This window comes from Podarcis tiliguerta (assembly GCF_965153285.1).
Source record: "Podarcis tiliguerta genome assembly, chromosome: 7".
Lineage (NCBI taxonomy): Eukaryota > Metazoa > Chordata > Lepidosauria > Squamata > Lacertidae > Podarcis > Podarcis tiliguerta.
In genome coordinates this window covers 59116790-59133768 of record NC_139540.1, presented here as the reverse complement: position 1 = coordinate 59133768, position 16979 = coordinate 59116790, and the positions used below count along the sequence as shown (strand labels likewise).

The 16979-nt window shown below is 42.9% G+C and overlaps 1 protein-coding gene across 2 annotated transcripts in view; it reads right to left on the bottom strand.

The window, feature by feature from the left end:
* Positions 1 to 16979, bottom strand: part of JARID2 (jumonji and AT-rich interaction domain containing 2) — a 180501-nt gene that overhangs the window by 24605 nt on the left and 138917 nt on the right. For both annotated transcript variants that reach the window (XM_083449301.1, XM_083449300.1), the window contains exons 5-7: positions 16746 to 16922; positions 10715 to 10941; positions 1480 to 2509 (exon numbers count right to left, since the gene is read on the bottom strand). In XM_083449301.1, coding sequence (XP_083305427.1) covers positions 1480 to 2509; positions 10715 to 10941; positions 16746 to 16922 — 1434 coding nt within the window. The remainder of the gene's footprint in view (positions 1 to 1479; positions 2510 to 10714; positions 10942 to 16745; positions 16923 to 16979) is intronic.

Below are 16979 nucleotides of genomic sequence, written 5' to 3'. Positions count from 1 at the left end.
ACTATGGTTTGACGTTTGCTTGTTTCAAGAATCGGTAATTAAGAATAACTTCAGTTTATCTCGTCTCAGACTACATATCAAGTAACAGATGCTGTAAAAGAGAAGCAACACTTTCCAAACTCCTCCTCAAAGCTGTGCTAGAGAAGGATGAAGAAAGTGTGAGCGCAAGACTCACTCATTCTTCTAATGTTAAATCATCTGTAGTGTGGCTAAATATACACATGCATAAAGTTTTAATCAGACACACAAGGTCAGTTTCACAACTACAACTATCATCTATTGCCTTTTAACAAATTATCTTATTGATTAGCTTTAATAAATGTTTCATACAACCAAAATATCAATATGCTAAAGGAGTTACTAAAGGAAATGTTGTATCATAAAGGCTAGAATCCTACATATCATTAGGCTGCTTACATTCCACTGAAGTCAAAGGCTGCCAATTACAATTTATTTTTACTACAACTTGCCAGTTAATTTAAAACACTATTTCTTATTCCTGGAAGAAAATATGCATCTTCACTATTTTCTTTTTAATTTGCAGAATGAAAATCAGCTTCAAAAATAAAACAACTGTGGCCATCTCTCAGCCCTAGCAATTAAAATTTGACCTCATCAATTACAATTGACCTCTGCAATCACACTGATTAAAGCTTGCAACTGTAACAGGAGCTCTAGCAAATTTATTAAATTTTAAAATTGCTTAGGAAGAGCAGATTAAAAGGGACCTTCTTCCAAAGAATAAAGGGTATCCTAAAGGGAATTGTTGTTTCACCAAATAGTATGCCACTTTTAAAAACATACAACCATGTGCATCCTATCTGATGGCAGAAAGCAAACCAATTCAATTAAATAATCAAACACAGCAGAGGTACCTGCTGAGTAAGTTTAGCTGTTTTGCTACAAACTACACTTCAATGCTTATCATCCAAGATTTGTTAAATGCCTGAAGATCGTTGAAAATTTGTAATTTGGGTGATTTAGATATTCAAACTGAAACCACTTAACTGGGGTGGTGTGTGAGGAATGTTTAAGGAGAAGAGAGTTATTAAACCAAATTGTTAACTTGTTTGCACCGCTGTGCGTCACTGGTACACACACCTTGCTAGGAAAACACCAGAAAACCCTACTGTAATGAAGACTGGGGACACTTCAATGAGCGTGACTAAACCATTTTCTTTAGGCATAATGTGAGGTAGCCTTGAAACATGAGCAGATATGCCTCTTTTGCTCTAGGAGAAATAAAACAACATTTCTCTATAGCCAGCAAAGAAGGATAAACATGTTTAAGTCAAGCATAACAGGGAAACAGCTCAGTATGCACCTGCACTGCACCTGGCTTATGAATCAGCTATGAATGAAGCCTAGTGTCCTGCAGTTTTCACAGGAGGCCTGTCAATCTGAGAAGGAACTGATGCTCAAAATGGGGACCTGCGATAAATTTGGAAAAGAACAAACAGAACACAACAAAGGACTCACCTATGAGTGGAAGCTCATCCATTGTAATGCCCTGAGATTTGAGGTGCTTCTTGATACAGGCCAGCCGCTGCACATTGGGCCCCCAGCGCCTGCTCAGCTTGTGAATGTGTTGTATTTGCGTCACAAAGCGCATTTCTTCATTCAGCTTGCACTCCGGCCTCCAGTCGGGAGGAGGGATCACCCTGCACATCCCATACTTCTCAACCTGAGCACGGATCGACTCGATGTATATCAAGGGGTCATGGAACTCCTTTGGGGAAGGCTTGAAGATAGGGATCTCCTCCATCATGGCCCACCCAGACTTGACGCTGACCTTCTCGTGCTTCCCCGTTGAGTCATGTGGCTTGTGCAAGGACTCGGTTTGAGAGGTAGAATGATTTTCACAGGAGGCATTTTCAGTTTTGCTATGTGCTTGTTTCCCTGGCATGTTCTTCCCAGCAGCAGCTCTCTTCGGCCTGTTTCTTTCCAGACTTTTCTGTGGCACTTCCTGACTCCCAGGCTTCTTCACGTGGCCGTTCAGCAAAGGCTTCTCCGCAGGCGCCTTTTTGCTTGGGGCTTCAGCCACGCTGACTGGCCCCTTTAGCTTCTTGGTCGGCGACTGTGTTTTGTCTATGTGGTTTGCCTCTTCCAGTCTCCTTTTTGAATTGCGCAGCCCCTCCCTCAACTGCCTCCCTACCTCCTTAGTGCATGTCTTTTGGTTCAACTTGCCATTGACCTTGACACCGTTAACAGCGGTATTGTTGGGCTTGGCCACTCCAAGAGATAGCACCTGTTTGCGGGTTTTTGCATTGCTACTTTCCGTTTTCCCTGAGATTGTATGGTTGACAGGTGAACTGGGCTTGTGGTGATTTAGTTTGGTTTCCTTGACCAGTTCTTTCTTGGCTTTGGTGTATGTGACAGTTCCTTTTGTCACTGTTGCAGTGTACTTCACAGTTTTGGACGGTGAAGGTCTGACTTCTCTCATCTTTTTGGCACTGGCTGTGTTTGCACTCGGAGATGACATTCGAGTGATACCATTGACCTTTGAAACCTAGGGATGCCAGGACCATCAGGAGGAAGAAGAGACAAAACAGGAGGGGGGAAACCAATTAGTAAAAATTCACAACGAGCCTCAGGCCCTCTAAAAACCGATCTGAGAGGGAAATATATGCCTTGCAGCCTTTCAACAACATTAAGTCACATTATACAATGTATTGGACTTCACTCAGTGGAGAGCAGAATCAGTCTCTTTTTAAAGCAAATAAAGACTGAAATATAAAACAAGGCTTTGAAGTGTGGGTGTCTCTTTAGTCATCTGATACTGTCTACTCTGAGTGAGAGTGCATCTATACCCAGTCTCTGCTTCATCATGAGGCTGTGCATGATGGCTTGTTCTGTGGTTTGACTCTGGGAGGGGCCTGCCGCCCTCTCCCAGGGCCCTGGACTTGCTGCTGCCATTCCTCACTTCTGTCCCTGCTTCCCATTTCTGAACTTTTCTGGCTCTGTAGATGTATTGTGCGTGCTTGCTGATGCATAAGACCCCATCTGCACTACATATTTAAAGGAGTGTCATACCACTTTAAACAGCCAGAGCTTCCTCCAAAAAATCATTGCCACTTGCAGTTTGTTAAAAGCGCTGAGAATTGTTAAGAGACCTCTATTCACCAGAACGACAATTCTCAGTGTGGCTCCACAGTCCATCCCTCTTCCTAGGGAACTCTGGGAATTGTAGCTCTGTGAATGGAACAGGAGTCTCAGGACAATTCCCAGCTACAGTTCCCAGGATTCTTTGGGGGGACGGGACCCAGAACTGCTTAAAGTTATATGATACTGATTTCAAGGTATAGTGCAGTTGGGGTCTTAAAACTGTCACTGTTCAGAAATATGCGCAGCTTGAAAATATGGCAGGGGCAAAAGTAAGGAAGCCTGGCAGCAGCAAACGATACAACAACTGGGTGGATCCAAATTCTCAAATCTGTTTTGGGGCAAAAGTTTCCATATTCCATATTGGAATTATTCCGGTCTATGTCTATTTGAGCCACATGCACACAGCCCCACTGGGGACCCAATGGGAACGGATGCTCCTCGCTTCTCATTTCAACCAATCCTCCTTTTCCAATATTAACCCCCTTCCCCCACCCAATTCCCATCTACCAAGGTGTCTACTCATTTGCCTTCTAAACTTATTTGAACTTAAACACAAGCAAACTTAATAACCACTAATAACGGAAAATTACCAGAATCTCTCACTATTTTACTGCGATAAAATAGTAAGATTCACAAGTGTGCACACAATTATATCCAATATGCACCCAAAAGATTAGCGTGGCTCTGAAGAATCCCACTTCCAGAATTATATTATAGCCAGGAGGTACAAAATGTAATTCAGTAGTTATGTGCAGATTCTATATCCGCCCCCACAAGAAGTTTGATGTCTAGGCAGTTTTGTTTTTATTCAACAGCAAGTTCCTGAAATAGTTAGTTGCAAATGACAGGACCCACAGCTAACAAGTTTTATTGATTTCAATGGGAATTTGTTGCAATTTATCATTTGTTGAATTTCCCCAAATATTTATTAACTGTATAATTTATTAATTATGAATTTGTAAATGTATGGATTTATTATGGGGAGAGAAAAACCAGGTTTACATGTTTCAACTTTGTGTTATATAACTGCTGAAGCCCAGTACTTCTTAAGAGACAGCAAACAGATATCCCAAAAAATGCAGTGGCGTAATAAACATTATACAGCAACCATGCAACATATCTTTCCAACTGTGCTTGTTATTCGGTCAACAGAGCACCAAGCTGAATGAGTGTGCAATAATTAATGTGAGCGAGCACATGCAATGTTTAGCCTCAAGTACTATTTCTTGTTTAGTGGCACCAGGAATCATAAACCTAAACCTTTATTCTCCAAAGACTGTGCTCTTTCCTACTGTTGCCAGCGCTAAGAAAGGCAACCCAGTGCCTCCCAAAAGGGACAGCTTCAGTGGCATGAAGCTGTGTGGAAGCTACAGCACCTCTGCGGCGATGAGAAGCCACATCTGCCAAATTTCTTCCTGCCATGCAGCTACTGAGCAGCGGCCGAGCTAACTGCTTGGGCACCCGGAGCGGCACACATGCCGTGTACCCAGGGGCAGGGCAATCCACCCATGGGGGCAATCTGCCCAGGGAGTGGGCTGATCAGCACGGCAGCAGTCTGCCCACTGGTTGATCCACCGGGGGGGGGGGCAATTGCTGCAGTGGCAATCTGTCCAGAGTTTTTTTTTGTCACCGCCCCCCCCCGGGATGGCACCCGAGATGAACCGCCCCCACCACCTCCCTTCCTACACTCCTGTCTCTGTGGGAGTGGTTTGCAATCCTAATCACATATTTCACTTGTGTTTATTTGGAATAGGATGCTGTTCAGCAAGTAAAGCTACTCAGAAGGGCTACCTAGAAAGAAGTAGACATCTGTAAATGCATAAAACTCTGCTTTCCAGCCGATGAGGAACAGCACATTAGGACAGGACACAAAGGCCTAGAATGTATTCCTAGACTGTAGAAGGGATTGAAACACACTGTTAAGCCACTCTTAAAACACAGCAAGTTTGCTTGCTTCAAAGAGTCAGGTGATAGGATACTTGTTAGAACACAATGTACAGCAGTTAAAGCAAACAGACTACCGTCATACCTCTGCTTATGTATCACTCTGGATACGTAAACTGGGATGCCAATGCGGCAAACCCGGAAGTATTTTTCTGGGTTTTGCAATGTGCACATGTGCAGAAGTGGTCCTCCGGTTGCAAATTCCTCAGGATGCGGCCAGATCGCTGGAACAGATCCTGTTCGCAACCGGGGGTACCACTGTATTTAAAGAAGAAAGGGGAAGCCACAGCTAATCAAAAAGATTTTAAATTAACACTGCTTTACAATTCTGTATGTGGTCCCCCGTTTATAAACAGCTTTGCATTTCCTCCTCTGTAAGCTTTACTACACCTAATACCACACAGGCACCTAGTATTCATGCCCTTTACATTGGATGTGCTACAATCATGATTTCATTATCTCCTACAAGATGCAAATGGTTTAAGCAGGAACCTTAGCACAGCTATCTTTCATGAAAGTGTGGTCAGGTTTTGCTAAAATATAAGGAACAGTCCGTATTCGGCACATATGTTAAATGTGGGGTGCATGATACGACGGCATAGGAAGACTTCATGTGACGTCACATAACATTCCATAGCTTCGGAATGACTGTGGCTCAGTGGCAGATCATCTGCTCTGAGTGCAGAAGGTCCCAGGTTCACTTCCCAGCATTTCTCCAAGTAGGGCTGGGAAAACCAATGACCTGGGCTCAGTTTAAGACAGCTTCCAATACTCCCGTGACTCAAGCATATTTTACCCCACATCAACATGAGCCTGGATAGTTCAGTTGAATACAGCGGGGTGCTGATAACGCTATAAGGATGCAGGTTCAATCCCTGTGTGGGACAGCTGCATATTCCTGCACTGCAGGGGGTTGGTCCCTTTCAACTGTACAAGTCTATGATTCTATAAACCAGTGCCAGAACTGAAGGCTTAAAAACTCACCAGCCTCAGCTCCTAAAAAGACACATCCTCACTCCCACGTAGGGCTGCACACACAGCATTTCTATAAAAATTCCCTCTTTACCCCTGGCAGCTTGATCCAATAACCGTATAAGCACAGTTAGTTTGCTTCTCACAAAGCTTCAGCAGTTGGGAAACATAACTTTCCCCCTAATGAAATACTATTGTTTCAGGCTCCCCCCTCTATTTCTTCATTTTGGTGACATGACCACAGAAACACACGTTTTAAAAACACACTCCGACAAACATTTGACACATATTTAGAGTCAGAGGTGATGCTGCTCTTATCTAAGGGGGTTACAAGAAGAGACAGACAGTTCAAGAGGGGAAGAACGAGGTCAGGGGAGAAGGGTCAGCACTCAGCAGAGAATCAAGCAACAGCAGTGGTGAAACGAGGCTGGATCAGGAAGGTAAGTTACGGAAACGAAGATCTTGGTAAGCACCTTGAAGGAAAAGAGCAAAGGGCTTAATCTCAGAGAAAGGTTGTGTCAGAGCAACATTAGAAGACGGGAAGGAGGCAGGCAGGCAGGCAGGCAAGCAAGCAGCATACTGCACATGATTTTGGAAAAACAGTGAAAAGGAGAGAGGCAAGCAACCAGTTGTGAAGTAAAGGGAATTAAATTTTCTAAATTGTGAACAAGGAGGTAGGTCCCCCTTAAAAATAATAATCTTGCTTTTGAAATGGAGGGAATAAAACTCTCAGGAGGACTGCATACTGGTTCCTTTGAAACAAATTTTGTGTCTGTCTTAACTGGCCTATGACTGAAACCAATGCAAAGTATATGTTTTTAAAATTTTAAAAGGATATATATACTGCTTAATAATCAAAAACCTCTAAGGAATTTACATGAAAGTAGGCGTAGAAGTCTCAAAAAACCCCAGCTGTAGCCTCAAGAAAAGACTTCTGGATAGGGTAAGATTATATAGTGACAGAATCTCCATAACTAGTTTGGACACTTGGAAAGCTGTCTCTCTCTCTCTCATACACATGCACATACCTAAGCATTCTCTCACACTTAATTTCTTTACCAGCTGTAAACTCTAATAAAAACTGCCAAGACAGAAACTTCTGATATTACATAGAGAATTTTAGAAACGGCAAACCATCATGACCACTTAGGTGCAGAAAAGTACCTCAATAAAACCTCAAATGAGATCCTTCTGAGCCAGCTAAGAAACTGCATGGGTGCATATGTTTTACAAATACACACTTTTCAAGCTTCTAAAACAGTACATAGGAAGACTGTGGGGATAGCTCAGTCGGTAGAGAATGAGATTCTTAATCTCAGGGTTGTGGGTTTGAGCCCCACGTTGGGCAAAAAGATATAATTCATTGCAGAGGACCATCATGGTCCCTTCCATCTCTACAATTCTGTGATTCTACATCAGTATCTGAGAGCACATTGTGCATTCTCAATTTTCCATCTCTGCTTCCAAACAGAATGTTCCCCTCAACCAAGTGATGACGTTAGAAGGAGACAATACTGGGACCAACTTAGCAGCTGGTGATTTTCCCCATCTGCTTACTATGGAAATTTTTTTTCAGATACTTTACTCTCTCTCCAAAAATGAAGTCCATTGCATATCAATATTAAGGAAGAAAAATATTAGTCTAGTTTCTAGATTTCACACAGTTAACATGGTCTTTATTTTGCATAAAATTGCCTTAGAAGAAAGAGCCTTTCGGGTCCCAGGTGCAGAAGAGAGCAAAAGAAATTGCGGTACGCAGTTTCTTACCTTTCTACTGTTGACATGTCTCCCCCCATTAACCAAAAACACACAACCTTTGTGAGTGAGTCTATTAAATGTCTGCACTGCTGGCTGCGGAGAATCACCATAGAGGTTCTAGTCCCAGAGTTCCATCGCGAGGCAGTGCTTACACTGATCACACAAGAAAGAAGTCAATTTAATTTTAAGAAGAAGTAACAGTGATCAAACATTAGGCTTTATCACTTGTTACATAGTCTAAACTAATCAGAAGCACATGCGCGCACACACACAACTGATCTTTTTTGTTTTCTCCAACCAGACAAGTGGAAAACATTCTTCACACAACTCTCACACTTGAATGTAAAAGCTAAGCGTTCTCTTAAACCTTTTTTTTTTTAAGAAAGAAAGAAAAGAACCCTTAATATAAGGGGCCAGCTCATAATCTTGCATCAATTGTATGACCTTCTCTTGCATAATCAATAGAGGGCCTCCTTGAGTTAGGTTTCCTCTCCTTTCAAGTAACTGAGAAAGGAGCTAGAGAGCAAAGCAGAAAAAGCAGGGAAAGAGCAGAGCACACACAGCAGAGGGAAATGTGTAGATCTACAAAACAGGAAAGACATCATAGAAAAGTAGAAAGGGGGATGGAGCGAAGACTCGGGCAACAAAATTATTCCTTTCAGGCACAACTAATAATTTGACATTCGTCCTAAGAACATAAAATATAATGCTGTGATCTAATGCTGAGTTGTAAATCTTTCTATATGCCTACTTCTACTTTATATTGGGAAAACAGGATTTTCATTACAGGAGTTCACCCCTACAGTAAATTTATCTATAGACTCATATAATAATAGTGACCAAGGAGGCTACTTTTAGGATTGACTTGGGGAAATTGCAGAAGATATTTCATCCCTTTAATAGAGCAACATTAACCAAATTTGTCTGGCCTGGGAAAGGGTTTTTAATGATCTGTCTGCCCCACTATTTCATTACAGTATTATGCTTGTGAGTGTTCTGTTTATGTTTAGCATGTGCTGATGTTGCTATCTCAGAGAGATACAATTGTATGAGAAGACTAAGAGTTAAGGGGGGAAAGTACACTTTTAGAAGTGCCATCAAAAAACCTTTTCACACAGGTGGCTTGCAAGATTATCTGCAGGAAACTGAGGGGGCATGTGGAGGGAAGAAGTACTGGAATCATTTTCCTGTTTTTTTCTTAAGCTTCCACCCTGTTTGCACTGCAATGCTGGCCCTATTCCTGTTGCTGTTTTTAACAGCATACAAATACCTGTGTCAAGTCACATCTCCTGTGCTTTTGTGGACCATCCAGAAAACATATGTGTGTATATAAGGAATTTCTGATCATATTGCTAATGCTGTCTCATTCTCGGATGGCGAAGAACCTCCATCTTCATATTCTGCTCAGTCTACTTGTTCAAATGAACACAGGGAAAGCTGAGTTGTTTTTTTCTACAATCAAGCGGTATATAAATTTTAGGAAGCAAATGGAATAAATGGTGATATTACTACTATGGTCAGGTTTGGTAAATCTTTCCTAGCTTCATAAACCATGAGCACAGGGACCAACCGTCTTGTCCAGCACCTCTTCCCACCCCTCCTCAACTTTCATGCTAGCTCCACCACCTCATTCACAGGCCTGTATTAAGCCAGAGGTTTCCTGTAATGTCCAAACTGGGGAGCTTAATAACTCTCAATTAACCAGGGTAAAAAGCCAAGACCTGACCCTGGTTTATTATCCTGGTTTGTTAACTTAACATTAAGCCACAGTTCTCTAGTTTAGACATAACAGGAAACTCTTGGCTTAATGAAAGTCAGTAGAAGAGCACTGAAATTGATGCCTAAGGAGAGGAGGTGGAGAGGCAAAGCAGGGCCACTCAGTCTCAACACTCACTTCTGGCGTCATAAACCATGTTTAGTGCTGAGAGAGATCATCTGAACCTGATCTATAAGTCAATCTCACCTGTGTTAGCCCTTCTGGTTCTGCCTGCAAATCTCAAGGGGGTGTCTATTGGTTTACATTTACAAAGATCTAAATCAGGCAGGCACATATTGGCAAATCATGGCTTGGGGGTTCCTGACCTAACTGCTAAATATGGATAGGGAAGTTACCTCAAGGAGTGCCAATAGGCAAACAGCCAAAAGCATTCAGGTCTTTCCAAGCCTTCTCCAGCTGAATAAACATCAGCCAAACAAAGCCTTGCTTTAGGCTCTGTTGGTTCATGGAGGTACTAGAGATTTCTGGCACTATATCTAAGAATCATTACCATAAAGAGAGAGAGAGAGAAATAGATATTGAGAGCACAACAAAAGGCAGGAGGAACATTGTATAGATAAGGGCCTCTAAACTCTGAGGTGCTGAAATTTAGCGCAGACACAGCAGTTTTCCTGCAGAACCTCTTCGGTAAATTTGAAATAAACTGAGGATGTGTTTATTAACTGTAGCCATTCAATCTTTTGCTGTCAACTGGGGGTGTGATATGTTAATCATGGCTGAGCTTGCCTCCCAGAAACAGGTTTTGCTTATAATGTATTTGGGGTAGGAAGGGAATCTTCTGTAAGTATCATGTGCCATGTAATGTACTGCTGTTGTTTTAAGAATTCTTTTCTCTCTTTTATTTGTTAAATAAATAGGTTTTTTAAAAGACCCTGTCCTCAAGGAAACCTATATGGAACTCAAGTTTCCAAGACTGGGCTATCCTGGTCGCACAGAATAACACGGTCATGTGAATTCGTTCTTACAACCAATCAGACAGATGTTTTAAAACTGTGTAAGAAGAACCCTCATGCAACTAAGGCACGGTAATAAAGTGTGTGTCTCCTTACAATACAACAACATAACAGGCGACCTAAGTAGAACTAGCATTAAATACACCTCAAAACATCTCAAGATAAATTTGGACAGTTTTGTCCCAACTGGTGCACCACACACTACCTGTTTCCTTAAATCCTGAGCCGATCGATGAAGGGTGTGGTGGTTGTTAGCATTGAGCCCTTTTGTGGAAAAGCCCATGTTTGTTGAAGAATGGTGGTTAGCAGCAGCCTGGTCTTTGCGACTCTCAGTCCTGTGTTCGCCATTTCTATCCTTTCCTGGTGTTGTGTCTTTGACTCTGTGTTTCTGATGTTCTCTCTCTTTTGTTGATTTGTGGGATCCGTTGAAGACTATGAAGGGAGAAGAAACATTTGTGAGCAGAAGAAGCAGTAGAAAAGAACAAGACAAGCACAGATTCCAGTTCAGACTCCTTTTGAAAACAACAGTACAAAAGCAGCAGCAGTGACAAGCTGATACTTGGGTGATATCCAAAGTCATAACAGGACTTCTTCCTCTCTTTCCCAATGTCAAATCTGCTCTGGATGGTCCCCCAATCCTTCAGAGCAAATCTGGGGAGCTGCAGGGGAGAGGAGGAGAAGTGGAAGTATCATTATGAGAGTGGAAGTCCGTTCCGCTTGCAGATAGACATTGCGCAGTTGCATAGCCCCTGCACTGCTCTGGCACAAGAAAAATAAACTTTGCAGCTGTGAGATGCTTGGTCTAATGCTTCCCTAACACCAGGAGGAATGGTGTGAGGGAGCTTCAGGAGAGTAGCAAAGTTAGCATTCTATCCATAACAGTAGCCTTAGCCAACATGGTCAATGGCCAGAGATGTTGGGAGCTGAAGCCCAACATCTGGCGGGCATCATATTGGCTATCTCTGACAACGCACAATCCTACAAAACAAGGCTGGGGAACAGGATCTGACTGGCGGGCACCAAATCCTTCCCTCCCCATCCATCTGTGCGCCAAGTTTGACAGGTGGGCAGTGGTATCAGGTGGCCCATTTTCATCCCATGTGGTGCTTTGAAATCCCAACAATCAGCTTCAAAGATCTGTTTACTGTTCTCTGCAGCCCTCGGTGTACAGAAGACTAAGGCAGGGTACGATGTTACAGGTAGGTAGCCGTGTTGGTCTGCCATAGTCGAAACAAAATAAAAAAAAAATCCTTCCAGTAGCACCTTAGAGACCAACTAAGTTTGTTATTGGTATGAGCTTTCGTGTGAAAGAAGTGTGCATGCACACGAAAGCTCATACCAATAACAAACTTAGTTGGGTCTCTAAGGTGCTACTGGAAGGAATTTCTTTATTTTGCAGGGTACTATGGGCAGGGCTTTGCAGGCGCAACCCTCTATTTGGCCCCGTTGTGTCCCTACTTGCCCCATTGAGAGAAACATTTTCTCAAACAACAGATTGCTTAATGTCCAAAGGACAGCAGAATCACAGGGGGCACAAGGGCAAGAGTATAGCTCTCATGCTTTTAGTGACGCCACTTCTGGTCTGTGGACACAAACACTCTTCAGGGACTTTAGCTCTGCAGCTGTAGGAGAACATGAAGTATCAAAGCATTTCACACTGATAAGAGGAGGAAAAGAGAAGATTTGCCAAAACCCACCACAAACACAACTGACTATCCTTCTCCAGTCCACACTGTTAAAACAGAGCTGGGCATGGGGGGAGCTGGAACGCCAATGGTTTCATGGCGCACTCATGAGGACACAAAGCTAGTGGCACTTGCCAGAAGCCTGCCAACTGTTTCCTACTCGACATGCATGATGCAATGACAAGGAACAAAGTTTTGAGTAGCAGCAGTAGTTTCTATAAAGATGTCACACAGTAAGTACATGCTCATTCCACAACAGTATCTTTTTGTGGAAAGGTATGCAGGAAGATATCAAAAACGCTTTGAATGATGATGGAATGGAAAAATGCAGGGCTTTTTTTCAGCCAGAACTCGCAGGTGGGTGCCATTGCAATTATAAGAGAACAAGGGAGGAGTCCATGGTGAGTTCCGGCACCTCTTTCTAGAAAAAAAAGCACGGGAAAAATGTATTGTAATGTTTGTTTGGAATTTCTAAATATTAAAAAACAAGGCCAAAAACAAACAATTAACATTTCAGGCTCACTGTGTATGCCTTGCAGCTTCTGAGCTCTAAAGATTGAAAACAAATGAAAACACTTCAACACTGTCATTACCCTGGCCTAGGCCAACTAATGAGCTAGTCAAATACTACAAGGCAATGTCACATGGGAATTATGTTTTAAAAAACAAACCTGCCCCACCACTTTCCCAACATGGTAACCACAGCATTATCTCAGAAAACAGTTTAACCACGAAAATTATCACACCCTGCATTTGGGTCTTATTCATGTTGCAATATAGATCAGTACTGCTCCCAGGCTCCCAAACAGTGCACTTTCGGTTGAGCAATAATCATGCAACAATAATATGGTGGTTAACTATTTCCCTCCCTTTTCTTTTAGCCAGATGTCAACTGCAGTGAATGTTATGCACATTTCTTGGTTTTATTTATTTAATTAAAGTGCTTTTTTACTACCAACAGATTCCAGAGCAGTGAACAAAAAGCACTGTTATATTTATCACAAACAGTAAAATATGCAATAAAAACCACAAGATTGAAGCTGCAGCTAAAAACATATAGAAGTCTAGGGCATCACACAAGTAAAAATAAATGGGAAAAACTGAAGTGTCTTTACCTGGCACTGAAAAAGTTGTAATGTCTGTCTGGGCCAGGCACAATTCTTAAAGGGAGGGGATTGCATAACCAAGGTGCCTGCCATCTTCCTTTATTGTTATTTCCAGCTCTTCCAATTAAATAGGCAGTTAGGGTAGAGCTTCAGCAGCAGATCTCAAAACAGAAGCAGGCTAGTAAAGGAAGGGGTGCTCCTTCCAGTATTTGGGTATCAGCACCTTAAATTGGGTCTTGAGATAAACAGGCAACCGTTGTCGTTCTCGATTAGTATAATATGACTAGTGTAGTATGGATATCCCAGTTAAAATTCTGGCAGCCATTTTCATTAGATTTTTCATTTACATTAGATGAAACTTCTATGTTGCCTTCAAGGGCAGCCCCACATAGAACACATCACAGTAGTCCAACTGGGAGGTTACAAGAGCATGAATCACCATGGCCAAGAATACCTTGTGCAGCAATGGTCACAACTGGCAAACCAGCCAAAGCTAATGCTTCAAAGAACCCTTGGGCTTCTAATGACAAAGCTGGAGCTAGGAGCATTCCCAAGTGGCAAACCTGCTCTTTTACAGGGAGTGCAACTGTGCACAGAAGAGGTTAAATACTAATTACAGGAATCCAGGAACCATCTACCCACAGTGCCTGTGCCTTGCCAAGATCCAGCTTCAGTTCACTGGCACTCATCCAGGCCAGGCACCAATTCAGCATCTGCACAGTTTCATCTGACTAAAATGGCAGAGAGAATCAAGAGCTGGTGTCAGGAGCGGGTGCCAGGAGCAGGCCAGCAATAACTCACACGGCGTCAGTGAAATTAACTCTTTAGTCAAAGAAACAAGACAGCTCAGGAGGCCAGGCCTAGAGAGCACAGCAATTCTTCTTGGTAGATCTTGCCCCTATGAGGCAGTTGTGGGGACTGAAGGTCCTCGCCTTCCCAGTTCCCACAATTCCCTAAGGCTACTCCATTACTGGTTCCTTCCTAAGCATACCTCTTTGGGTTCTTGGAGACCAGGGGAGAGGGAGCTGGTTGCAGCAGGAGGGGGAGGCCCGCTTCAGCAGCCTGCCTCATCTCTGCCTGTTGGCTCCACTTCTCTCCAGCCTCCGGTTCTGGACTGCACTCTGCCACAGACTCTTCTTGCTCATTAAACCCTGCTATGTCTTCAGCTCCTGACATCTCCTTCTCCCAGTCTTCTCCCTCTGACTGTCCCATCACCAATCCCCTGGCTCTGAGCCTTCTTCCTTTGGAGGCTCCCCAGCTGGTGCCTCCCACCACTCCTCTGCCTCTAGCCAGTCTATGACAGCTGAGTATCATCAGCACCGAGATAACACTTCACTCCAATTCATTGAATGATCCCATCCCTCAGTGGCTTTTTTGCCATGGTGTCAAGTAGAGCCCCATCAATGCCAACTTCTGGAACCAATACTACAGGTAAGAGTGGGACCATGTAACTGTGCCCTGTACACCCATCCAACTGAGATGGTCCACTAGGCTAAACATAGTCAATGGTATTAAACACTGCTAAGAAATAAAAGAAAACTGAATTGTGTACACACGCCCCACATCTCCTGGCAGGGATCAAACCTGTTTCAGTGTCAAAATCAGGCTTGAACCTGAAATGAAATGAGTCATAGCCAAAGCTCTCAGATAAAAAAAGGAAGAGAGAAAGGAAGAGGCATTTAAGTATAAATGTATGTATGTCTATGACTATAGATAGATAGATATAGTGTAAACAACTATTCTTCAAGTATTCAAATATTAAATATTAACATGTAATGTTAAAATAATACTATTTTAATAAAAGGCAGGTCATGGATGCAACTGTCCTCTTCCTTCCAACTGGAAATATCCTGTTACAAGATAGGGCAAGGCAGATCTCCTGTTATGGTCTCAGTTAACTGAGGGAAGCATTTGGATATATGGAAAGAGTGGTTATTGTCAGCAGTTCTTCACAAGGGCAGGGTGAACCCCACCCTCCTTTGCAGAATGGAACCGGGAAGAGGTATAGCTTTCACCTGCTACTTTCATTTACTTCAGTCAGAGAAAGCTGAACCATGGTCAGTGTTTGCCTCCATGCAAAAGGAGCTGCAAATAAAGAAATGTTTCCCTCTGCTAAGCCACGCTGACCAGGCATCCCCTACAGGACACAGCAAAGGGAGAAGAGGGCGTGAATGGCAAGAGAATTTATCATTGAGTCCCAGGGAAAGAAAGTAGAACTGATTTACTGTGAAGGTGCTGCCAATGTCAATAGAATATGTATGACTTTGGTGGGGGTATGGGAGCCCAGGTATTTTTTCATCCTGGCTATCAGAGCTTAGGGCTTCAAGCTACTCAGTGCTGAATACATTTTTCAGGCTCTACTGACAAGGCGCTGATCAATTTATCTGGATATGACATGAAGGCCGTGTGAAGAAAATACATTGTGACTCAGGCAGCTCTGCTGATTTGCAAGAAAGTAATTGATGTGATCCTACAGGAACAAAAATGCCGCATTAGTGACAGTGCTAATGTATTAACCTAGCAACTAGGAAAACAGGATCCCAAATAAGAGAGAGGAAAAATAATGCTGTTTACAGGACACACGTCTTGCTGCCCCTGGCTTCACACTGTGGGTTTTGTTTTTAACAGAAAAGAAAGGAAAGAGGACACATAGAGAAAACATTAAGTGTGGGCTGAAGCCAACAGAATTAGGCAAAGGATTTGGGGGCCTATGGGGCAGGGGCAAAGCTCAGCCACACAGCACCAGCGTTTCTTCCAAAGGGCCACCACTCCAATGCCTCACAACTCCAGATGTGAGAGACCCCTGTCTGAAATACTGCAGTTGGAGTTGCCAGTCAGAGTTGACAATACTGAGCTAGATGGGTTCAAGATCTGACATACAGCAGCTTCCTATGAAACTAAATTCATTAGGTAGTAACTCAGCTAAGTTTTACTCAGAGTAAACACAATGGAATCAATAGGTCTAACTTGATCATCATGCTGATTAACTTCAATACTCTTAAGAAAATATTATTTATTAATTGCATTTATAATTCCACCACTTCTCCAAGTGGAACAAGGCGATACCCATCTTCATTTTATCCTGACAACAACCCTGAGGGTTAAGCTAGTCTGAAAAATAGTGGCTGGCCCAAGGAGGGATCAGGATCCTGGTCTCCCACATCCTAATCCAGCACACCACACTGGCTCTAAATAAATCGTATCTGCATGCCAGTCATCTCCACGAGCATTTAAACAGCTTGATATTTGCTCCATTCCCCAAGAGATAAGAGGGGGTGGGGTGGGAATACAATGCAAGATGCTAACATTTAATCTTCATACTATTTGCACAAGTACAAAGTGACTGGAAGAGACCTCAGTTCAGCCCTCAGATGCCATCTTTAACTCTAAGCACACATAGCCTGACTCATCACTGTCAAATGAAGTTCTATATTTAAGGACCTACCATGCCCATTTGTAACGTGCTTCTGTGTTTTCCCTTTCCTGGGGGTCGACTGGCATGAAGACGAAGCATTGTTTGTGGTCACCTTCGTGTCCTCTGCTTCTTCATCTTCTTCTTCCTCTTCCTCCTCATCCTGAGAGCTTCCAAAATATACCATGTTGCTGGGCAGGGCAGGAGAACCTGATACCAAGACAAATGCATTAAATATCATCTGATTGCACACAACTACTAACCTCA